This window comes from Papaver somniferum, unplaced genomic scaffold (genome assembly GCF_003573695.1).
Source record: "Papaver somniferum cultivar HN1 unplaced genomic scaffold, ASM357369v1 unplaced-scaffold_58, whole genome shotgun sequence".
NCBI lineage: Eukaryota > Viridiplantae > Streptophyta > Magnoliopsida > Ranunculales > Papaveraceae > Papaver > Papaver somniferum.
In genome coordinates this window covers 38,607-50,547 of record NW_020648526.1, presented here as the reverse complement: position 1 = coordinate 50,547, position 11,941 = coordinate 38,607, and the positions used below count along the sequence as shown (strand labels likewise).

At 37.2% G+C, this 11,941-nt stretch overlaps 1 protein-coding gene across 1 annotated transcript; it reads right to left on the bottom strand.

Moving 5' to 3' along the window:
• Positions 1-10,417: 10,417 nt before the first annotated feature.
• On the bottom strand, positions 10,418-11,413 carry LOC113343412. Its single transcript, XM_026587600.1, has one exon. It carries the CDS (start codon positions 11,411-11,413, stop codon positions 10,418-10,420), a length of 996 nt encoding a protein of 331 aa, XP_026443385.1.
• Positions 11,414-11,941: the final 528 nt, after the last annotated feature.

Genomic DNA, 11,941 nt, shown 5'->3' with positions numbered 1-11,941 from the left:
CATCATCATTATCCACACCCAACTCATCATTCAAAACATTGAACTTATTAGGAGAAACCACGATAGAAGTTTCAGCAACAGCTCTGTAGCTTGAGATATCCTCAATACTATCAACCACCATGTCTTGCAAAGACTTATTACCAGCCTCAACCAGCGTAAAAGAAGAACTCGCCTCATTCCTGTCACTAGAGTGATTAGTTCTTGCCAATTCACCACTCTTAGTTGACTTAGATGAGGTTGCAATTTCAACCATTGACAACCCAATAACCGAGCTCTTTTGCAATGCTAACGCCTTCTTAGCCTTCTCAAAAGCTTCAGACGCTGCATGAAGATTGGCTTCAGTATTCGCTAAATCATTCTCTAGCTGAAGAGTTTGCTCCAAACCACCAGCATTCTCCACTAAACCAGCTTCAACCACCCCATTCACCACAGCTCCACCGTGCCCTACAGCAAGAGCATCATCCACATTACCACCAGCACCGTTAACAACATCATGAACCACAATAGCACCATCGTTTACACCACCTACAGCAACAGCGTTTGTACCACCAGCAACAGTCACGGTTGCGTCAGCTCCATCACCCTTACGGTTTCTCCTATTACGCACATTCTGCCACTCCCCTTTCGCATCATCCTTAGACGTTTTCTCATCATTATTTGATTGTCTTCTACATTCAACATCATTGTGACCAATTATGCAGCACTTCATACAGAATTTAGGTAATTTTGGGATATCCAAGTATTGCCAAAACGTCCTCCCCCCAGCTGTTATCTTAATTCTACTTGGAATGTGTTTTGCAAAATCCACATCTACCAAAACTGAAGCAAAGTTTCCATACTCCAGATTTAGGGTTCTTTGATCAATCACAATAGGAGTCCCTAAAACTTTTCCCATAGATAACAAGTTCTTCTCAGTCCATAGTTCTGCATGTAAACCAGGAAAGTGAACCCATACGTTTGCATGGGAAGTTTTTTGACGATCAGGATCAAAACCTGGGTACCAGTCCATTAACTTGAGTTCATGCTGTTGAACAAACCACTTTGTACGTCTGATTCTCTCCTTAGTTTCCTCATCTTGTAGCATAATAACAAAGAAACCTTTTCCCATAGTTATAAACCTAACAGAATTAGGATTAATCTGCCATTGAGATATTAAAAGAGTTTTTACCTCAAAGAACTTCAGCCCCGTGAAGTTTAGTCTTGCAATGAAACTGTGTTGAAAGGGTTTACAACCCTCTTCATAGTAATCCGCGGGTATAACAAGGGATGGTTCTCCATCAATCAGAGTAGGATTAGGTAAACTAGTAATATCAACTCTTGTTGGTTTTAGGGTTTGTTTTGCCCTTACCTTGTCCGCAAAGGATTGGTGTTGCTGAATCCGTGATGAACCAGGATTATTTTCTACCATATTGAATCCATGATAAACTATGAAACCTACGTGAAAAAACTAAACCCTAGTGTTTTCGCCAGAGTTTCTCTTTCCTCTCATTTTTTTTTTCTTCTTTTTGCAATATTGTTAATGTTATCTGCATGGTTTTCATGGGAAACAATAACTATACTCTCCTTACCAGCCTGCACATTATTGACGTTAACTGCATGGCCTGTATGGGAAGTTTCACTAACTTCTTTCCAAACAGATTTGATTGATTTTCCTTCTTTGCCATTCTTAATGTTCACAGTAGGTGACTTCTTTTCAGCATTAGAACCTCCCAAAATTTTCTTTGCAGCAAGGCAATTCTCAAATTTGTGGCCCATAAACTTACAATGAGTGCAGAATTTGACATTATCTAAGTCTTGAATTTCAATATACTTCCAGAACTCTTTTCCATTTGCCTTCAAGCGAATTCTTTTAGGAATCAACTTAGCAAAGTCAATATCAATCAGAACCGCAGCATAGTTTCCAACATCATGATCCAATGTCTTTTGATCAATAACAATCAGTTTTCCAATAATTTTAGCAATGGAAAGAAGAATTTTCTTTGTCCATAACTCAATGTACAAACCAGGGAAACTTACCCAAACTGAAGCTCTTGAAGTTTGCTGTCTTTCTGGATCAAAATTTGGTTAAAAATTAAAAACCCTAAGCTGTTGATTCTGTATAACCCAAGTATCACCATGCCATATACGTTCCTTGTCATCTGCTGAAGTTAACTTTATGATAAAGAACCCTTTTGTCATTGGAATTAACTTACATCTTCCAGCACCGAAACCCCATTGTTCCTCCAAACTCTTTTGAACATCAGCAAGTTTTAAGCCCTTAAAGTTCAATCTCCCAATGAGACTGAACTGAAATATATCACGTCCCTCTTGAAGAATACTATTAGGCAAAACCATAGATGGTTCCAAATATGTTGATGCCTCAGGGAGAGATAAATCTGAATCTGTTAACATATAGGGTTTTTTACCCTTAACCAAATCAGCAAAAGATACCTTATTTTTCCCATGATTATTCACGTTTGAATCAGGGTTTTCCCCCATCTAAATCACCAAAGATGATCTAGAATGAAGGAAAAACTTTGATGAAAGTTGAAAACCCTAAAGAAAAATTCGCCAATTTTTTGGAGAGAAAAATTCGCATTCAAACCGAATTAGTGGTGAATAACAAGTATGGTGCCTAGCTTCTGAGTTAGGCCTTGCTAATGATTCTAGAGAGGCTTTGGTGGAGGAGGAACAAGATGATTCTAGTGACTCAGATAATAGTATGGGTTCGAAAGATTTGGGTGAAGTGGATGCAGATATTCTAGCAAGGAAACAAGCTAGAAAAGTGGCCAAGCAAACTGCCAAGATCATGGCTATGAATTCAAAGTCTAATGAGGAAATTCCAAGCCATGAGCATAACAAGGATATTCAAGCAGGGTTGGAGGAATTTTTTTTTGATATGGATAATATTTTGTCTAAGGAGGAACTAGAGGAGGCAAGTACTATTCAGATTGATGAAGTGCGTGCTAAGTTCATTGGAGATCCAGCCTTTAGACAATACTACTTCAAGGAAAAAAAGTAGGAAATGGATAGAATGTCAACTAAGAAGAAAGCTCAATCTCCTATTAAGCTTGTTCCGGGTGGTAATTATGTTTCAGATGAAAATGGAGAGGATTATGACTATGATGAAATTTATGATGATTATGAAGATGAATACAAGGGTCCTTATGGAGACTATGATTGAACTCAAATAATTGCTGATCTCATTCCCAAGAAGAAGAATTTTAGAGTTGGAAACAAGGGGCGAAAACGATTTTAATTTTCCTAGTTTTCTTCTTTATGTTATTTTTGAAGTGTTTAAGAGCTTATTTTATGAGTTTTCAGAGTTTTTACCCCTTTGGTTTATGGGGGTGGGGAAGCCTAGAGCCTCCCATTTTGTAATTCTTGTAAAAAAAATTTTTTTGCTTTAATAAACCATTTTGACCTAGCAAAAAAAAAAAAAAAAACTTCTTGGTCTTTCATCCTTCTACTGTTGTGAAATTTGCCTTCCTTCATATTTTCTTGAATCAACATACATAGAAAGGCAATTTTTACTAGACGTAATGCCTTAGAACATATTATTTGTGATTACAGTACATTTTTCAAACTTTTTCTGTTAAAGATGAGTTTATCTAGTTTGCAATTTAGTCTCATAAATCAATTTCCGACTTATAACGAAGTGTGTAGACTTTTTTGAGTTAACATATATAAAATAACATTTTTATGAACTCTTTCTTTTTGTGTTGGCTTTCTCTTTCTATTTGATTCAAGATAGATGAAATTTGTTAGGATTTGGATTAGTTCTGCTTGGTCTTTCATCCTTCTTCTATTGTGAAATTTGACTTCCTTCATATTTTCTTTAATCTTTAATTGATTAATGGCACTTCCGCTGATTTGAATCCAGCCTAAGAATCTCCAATTACAACACAGCCCCAGAAATCCCCAATTACAGAACAACCCCAGATTTGTTGTTGTTGACTGCCATCTTCATCCACTGAACATTAGACCGACTCGGTGTCACTGAACAGTGGACCGATTCGGTGTATGAAATATGAAATATAGATTTAGGAGAAAGAGATTGGGGTTCGTATAGGTTGCAGAGGAGAGAATAAAGAAGAAGTTTTACCATCTTTTTAGTTTTCTTATGTTTAAACGGCCAGATCTAATTTTATGTCAAGAATGGACAAACCGATATATCTTTAGCCCACGATATATCCTGGCCCCAGGATCGCCTGATCCAACGGTGGCTATGTCTCGCGTTTTACTTTTTTTTTCCTCCCCCAGCAGCCTTTCCAGGCCACAGGATCTCCCGATCCTACGATCACGAATGACCCCCATCATAACCACCACTTTTACTACAATATTATGTTTAACGTACCTAACTATGCAGGGGATATTGCATCACAAAGGAGCACATGCCATTTTCGAAGATCAAAAAATTAAGTGAACATAATTGCAAGCACATCATATAACTCACCATCTCAGGCACATAATTATCCCTCGGTCACCTTCAAACTCATCGATTAACTGGTTTTTTATTCTTCTCATGGTGCTCCATGAACCTGACAAAGAACCAGATAGAAAAGTAAATATAGTTTTCCAGGTTGATTCAAGTCTCCTTGTACCCATTAAGCCAGGTTGATTCAAGTCTCCTTGTACCCATTAAGCCAGTTCATACAGGTGTCCCCAACTGTAATGCTCAACAACACGTCATCCAGGGACTTATGAAGCTCGAAGGTCCCAAACTCATAAGGGCACTGCCATGAGAGCATCACCAGTTTGAGCTAATGGAAATATCAAAAAAAATGGAGATAAATAAGCTGAAACCATAGTACGAAACCCATTGTTTGAAGATAGTGACCAACCTTTTCGCAACTGCAAGGATGCATGAATATAAAAAGATTACTAATCTTTCTGTCCCATCTCTTCCAGCCAAAGCCTCGACATTTTTTTTACATGACCATGAGAAGAACCAAGAATTACTACACTACAACAAATTGATTACTCGAATCCACCTCAATTTCCTTCACTCCTGAGTTCTGACTAATAAAAATAAAAGAACATGCCCACCAATTTACACAATATCAAGAAAGAAACATCACCAGTACAAATTGGCCGCAATCCGACCAAGCAATGCAAGGCTATGAATTGGCTGCATTGATTGTTACCTGAAACCAACATAAGTAAGGGTTTATCACTATTTATTTGGGTTATTGATACCTCTGATTTATTTCAGTTTTCCTTCTTCTAAACACATTCAAAACATAATAAGTATAAACAATTTAAGAAAATTCTATTTAAATCATGTAATTCGCTTAAAAGAAATTGCTGAATAGGCAGAAGGGATGAACGGAATACCATTTTCCCTATGACCTCATTGTCACAATTCTTCCACTTGACGTCCCTATCACCTGATTACTTCGGCTCATTCTGGGGATAATTATTTTCGGTCTCCAATAAAGCAAGACTCCCGACATGGGTTATATTAGTAAAAGCAAGCTGCAGAGATAGCCACTGAATCACAAACTCGGTAAACATGATGGTTTGCCGAGCATTTTTGTTTCGTCCTCCCCTGCAAAACAAAAAACAAAGAGACAATGTGATTCACTCCGATGCTTTTCATTAGCTTGACCATAGATATTTGCAATTACCGACTAATTGAAATTTTTGGCTTAAACAAAACTTTTATAGAAAATCAATTACAATTTGTACAGAAATTGTATACCCGACCATCACCAGCACTCCTGACCATTAGATTATGAGAAGATTACAACTACCTTTTTTTCTCGCTTGTTCATACAAAAGAACAACCTTTCCTCATTGAACTAATTATCAACATCTAAACCTTACAAAATTCAAACACAATATGAAAATTAACCTAATTTAAAAAAGAATCAAGCGTTCGATCGAAAGTAACTAATATGAAATTTAGATAAAGGGTTTGAATTTGATATTACCGAAAGAGACAGATTGCACTAACTTCTTTCAGCATCAACCGCAACACCAAATTCTTTGACCTGCGGTGAAATAAGATGAAAAAATCAAAAAAAAAAAGAACAAATTCTTGGTTTAGGGTTCGCAGATAACAAAGAGCTTCATCAACAATGCTCAACTATCTCTAATTTCCATCTCAAATTGAACACAGTCAAACCCAGATCCAACAATCACCATCTTCGCTGATTCTCGATTGAAACCCAAAATCAAACCATAACAGCAAACACCAAATCTTCTTAAGAAAAAACTTCTTGTAACAAATTCAAGTAAAACCCCTCCCGAATCTCTAATTTCTTCCTTCATCTTTAATTGATTAATGGCACTTCCGCTGATTTGAATCCAACCCAAAAATCCCCAATTACAACACAGCCCCAGAAATCCCCAATTACAAAACAGCCCCAGATTTGTTGTTGTTGACTGCCATCTTCATCCACTGAACATTGGACCGATTCGGTGTCACTGAACAGTGGACCGATTCGGTGTATGAAATATGAAATATAGATTTAGGAGAAAGATATTGGGGTTCGTATAGGTTGCAGAGGAGAGAATAAAGAAGAAGTTTAACCATCTTTTTAGTTTTCTTATGTTTAAACGGCCAGATCTAATTTTATGTCAAGAATGGACAAACCGATATATCTTTCGCCCACGATATATCTTGGCCCCAGGATCGCCTGATCCAACGGTGGCTATGTCTCGCGTTTTACTTTTTTTTCCTCCCCCAGCAGCCTTTCCAGGCCACAGGATCGCCCGATCCTACGATCACAAATGGCCCCCATCATAACCACCACTTTTACTACAATATTATGTTTAACGTACCTAACTATGCAGGGGATATTGCATCACAAAGGAGCACATGCCATTTTCGAAGATCAAAAAATTAAGTGAACAGAATCGCAAGCACATCATATAACTCACCATCTCAGGCACATAATTTATCCCTCGGTCACCTTCAAACTCATCGATTAATTGGTGTTTTATTCTTCTCATGGTGCTCCATGAACCTGACAAAGAACCAGATAGAAAAGTAAATATAGTTTTCCAGTTTGATTCAAGTCTCCTTGTACCCATTAAGCCAGGTTGATTCAAGTCTCCTTGTACCTATTAAGCCAGTTCATACAGGTGTCCCCAACTGTAATGCTCAACAACACGTCATCCAGGGACTTATGAATCTCGAAGGTCCCAAACTCATAACGGCATATACGTAAGATCTGCCATGAGAGCATCACCAGTTTGAGCTAATGGAAATATCAAAAAAACTGGAGATAAATAAGCTGAAACCATAATACGAAACCCATTGTTTGAAGATAGTGACCAACCTTTTCGCAACTGCAAGGATGCATGAATATAAAAAGATTACTAATCTTTCTGTCCCATCTCTTCCAGCCAAAGCCTCGACATTTTTTTTTACATGACCATGAGAAGAACCAAGAACTACTACACTACAACAAATTGATTACTCGAATCCACCTCAATTTCCTTCACTCCTGAGTTCTGACTAATAAAAATAAAAGAACATGCCCACCAATTTACACAATATCAAGAAAGAAACATCACCAATACAAATTGGCTGCAATCCGACCAAGCAATGCAAGGCTATAAATTGGTTGTATTGATTGTTACCTGTTTTTTTTTTTTGCTAGGTGAAAATGGTTTATTAAAGCAAAAAAACGTAATTACAAGAATTACAAAGTGGGAGGCTCAAGGCCTCCCCACCCCCATAAACCAAAGGGGAGAAAAAATAACATCAAAAAATTATTAGAAACTCATAAAATAAGCTCCTAAACTCAAATAACTAATAAAAAAGAAGAAAAATAAGAACTTAACATCGTTTGCGCCCCTTTCCCACCTTAAAATTCTTCTTCTTAGGTTGGAGACCAGTAAGGATTTCCTCCAAAACATCAGGGTCTCCATAAAACTCATTATATTCATCAACATAAATATCATCATATTCATATTCATCATTGATTGTTACCTTAAACCAACATAAGTAAGGGTTTATCACTATTGATTTGGGTTATTGATACCTCTGATTTATTTCAGTGTTCCTACTTCTAAACACATTCAAAACATAATAAGTATAAACAATTAAAAAAAAGTCTATTTAAATCATGTAATTCGCTTAAAAGAAATTGCTGAATAGGCAGAAGGGATGAACGGAATACCATTTTCCCTATGACCTCATTGTCACAATTCTTCCACTTGACGTCCCTATCACCTGATTACTTCGGCTCATTTTGTGGAAAATTATTTTCGGTCTCCAATAAAGCAAGACTCCCGACATGGATTATATTAGTAAAAGCAAGCTGCAGAGATAGCCACTGAATCACAAACTCGGTAAACATGATAGTTTGCCGAGCATTTTTGTTTCGTCCTCCCCTGCAAAACAAAAACCAAATAGACCATGTGATTCACTCCGATGCTTTTCATTAGCTTGACCATAGATATCTGCAATTACCGACTAATTGAAATTTTTGGCTTAAACAAAACTTTCATAGAAAATCAATTAAAATTTGTACAGAAATTGTATACCCGACCATCACCAGCACTCCTGACCATTAGATTATGAGAAGATTGCAACTACCTTTTTTCTCGCTTGTTCATACAAAAGAAAAGCCTTTCCTCATTGAACTAATTATCAACATCTAAACCTTACAAAATTCAAACACAATATGAAAATTAACCTAATTTAAAAAAGAATCAAGCGTTCGATCGAAAGTAACTAATATGAAATTTAGATAAAGGGTTTGAATTTGATATTACCGAAAGAGACAGATTGCACTAACTTCTTTCAGCATCAACCGCAACACCAAATTCTTTGACCTGCGGTGAAATAAGATGAAAAAATCAAAAAAAAAAAGAACAAATTCTTGGTTTAGGGTTCGCAGATAACAGAGAGCTTCATCAACAGTTCAAAACTATCTCTAATTTCCATCTCAAATCGAACACAGTCAAACCCAGATCCAACAATCACCATCTTCGCTGATTCTCGATTGAAACCCAAAATCAAACCATAACAACAAACACCAAATCTTCTTAAGCAACAGCCTCCTGTAACAAATTCAAGTAAAACCCCTCCCGAATCTCTAATTTCTTCCTTAATCTTTAATTGATTAATGGCACTTCCGCTGATTTGAATCCAACCCAAAAATCCCTAATTACAACACAGCCCCAGAAATCCCCAATTACAAAACAACCCCAGATTTGTTGTTGTTGACTGCCATCTTCATCCACTGAACATTGGACCGATTCGGTGTCACTGAACAGTGGACCGATTCGGTGTATGAAATATGAAATATAGATTTAGGACAAAGATATTGGGGTTCGTATAGGTTGCAGAGGAGAGAATAAAGAAGAAGTTTAACCATCTTTTTAGTTTTCTTATGTTTAAACGGCCAGATCTAATTTTATGTCAAGAATGGACAAACGGATATATCTTTCGCCCACGATATATCCTGGCCCCAGGATCGCCCGATCCAACGGTGTCTACGTCTCGCGTTTTACTTTTTTTTTCTCCCCTAGCAGCCTTTCCAGGCCACAGGATCTCCCGATCCTACGATCACGAATGACCCCCATCATAACCACCATTTTTTCTTAATAAAGAGAAATATATATATATATATATATAGAGAGAGAGAGAGATGTTAGAGCTTCACCCAGCTGAACTCACAATATTCTATATATACAATATTCTTGATGGATCAGTAGACCGACTTTGTTTTGCCGCAAGCGCACCGTGTCAAAATGAGCACACAATAGCAAGCACGGTTCGTTCCCTCAAGGAGTGCTTTTTTTTATAAGTCAAAATTTTGTATTAATAGATAACAATTTTACAAAGTATAGTTTACAAGAAAAGAGGTCACAACAACCCCAAAAACTTGTAAACTACTTAAAACGATAATAAGAAACATTTGGATATTCAACTGAATTTAAAAAAGGTGGTTTTCCATCATAATGTATTCCCACTTCATTATTTTATTTTTTTTGATAAGTCAAAAAATTGTATTAAAGAAAAGAGTTATTTACAAGATAGTACATGAGAAAAGAGGTCACAGCAACCCCAAAAACTCAAAATACTATTTCAATCGAAAATAGGAAACATATGGGAACTCAATTGAGTTTAACAAATCAGGATGACCTTTTTTTTTTGATAAGTCAAAAATTTGTATTAATAGATAACAAAATTTACAAGAAATAGTTTACAAGAAAAGAGGTTACAACAACCCCAAAAACTTGAAACTATTTGAACCGAAAATAAGCAACATTAGGATGTTCAACAGAAATTAAGAAAGGTGGTTTCCCATTGATGTTCAACAAGACGATCAACAAAACTGAGTCTCACTCCATTATCTAATAAGCAACCAGTCTTCGCCATCTTGTCAGCTGCGAAATTGGCTTCACGGTACGTGTGCACAAAATTTATATAATCAAACATGCCCTTTACATCATACCATCGCTGTCTAGCAAATCAAGGAATATAATCCCCTTCCAAAGCTGTTATGACACTTGATGAATCAGTCCGCACTAGAACATCCCGGTATCCCCATTGAACTGCCCATTCTAAACCAATCAGAATGCTATACAACTCCGCCATATAATTGGAAATAATTCCAAGACCAACACACATCGCCCCAACCACTTCCCAAGCAGAATTTCTCGCCACCACACCCGCTCCCGCCACCCCTGGATTGCCTCTAGAGGCCCCGTCACAGCACAGCAAGAGTAGATTGTGCATATGAGGTTGCCAAAAACACTCAACAGGCTCTAACATCTTCACCCTACGACATTTAACTCTAAAAAAATTCAGAATCTCAAGATCTTCTACCTTGTTGAACATATAACCTGTCATTCTAGCCGAATACTCATGAATGAGGTTAAACACACGTTTTTTGAAGAAAGTCCAGCAAGGCTTCTTCTTTTCATAGACCATCTTATTCCTTTGGTAACACAGCTCCGAACGCAGCACCAAGATTGAGACTAACCACAGGTCTTTAACCATTCTACTACGCTCTTTCGCTTCCTTGTTAGCAGCAAGCAAGTTATAATGAGGAATAATATGGAAAATACCTGCCAGCCAATGCCAAGCCCGATTCGCAGCACTACAGCTCCGAAGAACATGTTCCAAAGACTCCTCCTCAATCTGGCACACACTGCACCTCGACGGAAGAGCTATCTTGAACCTGCTCTTTACTTTATCCAGAGTTGCACAAGCTCCCCTGACAAACTTCCAATTTTGCACTGCCAAAGAAGGGTGCACAACACTCTTCCATAACAGATTTGTTTCCTCCAGCACCGGATATCTCATCCTCACCAGCTCCCTTGCAGACTTAACAGAGAATAAACCTTTAAGGTCCGGCATCCATATCTTCCTATCACTGCCTGTGTGCCTCCTTGGCAAGCTCTCCAGATACACACCAGCACTGACGAGGTCGTGCATATGAACTCCTTCCGGCTGCCACTTCATTAGAAAGTAAACATCCACGCTTAGCCATTTTATCCCTCAAGGAGTGTGAAAACTACTACTGATACTACTGACTAACCAAGATTCAATATTTCAGAGATTGTTGTACTAAGAAAATAAATTAATGTGCAAATAAAGCAATTGCATAAAGATTGTAAATCAAGGATGTGGATGTATTAGGTATACGGAATCCCTTGCAGGCTAAATTTCACTTATGTCTCTCACAAAGGTCTATAATATTACTCATGCATAATTGCAAACCTAGCTATTGATACATGGAAGATATGACGTTTAAGATTTATCGACAAGTCGTAATACAAGTTATGTTTGTTCTCAACCTTATGTAGAAATCCTAAGAACTAATCATACAAGGCCTAAATAGTCTAAGAATATTCATAAATCAATTGGTAACAAAGTTCAATGAGAAATTCTATCATTTTTTTTTTGCTAAGTCAAAAAGTTATATTGATAAAAAAGATATTTACAAGATAGGAATAGGAGAAAAGAGATCAGAGTGACCCCAAAAACTCC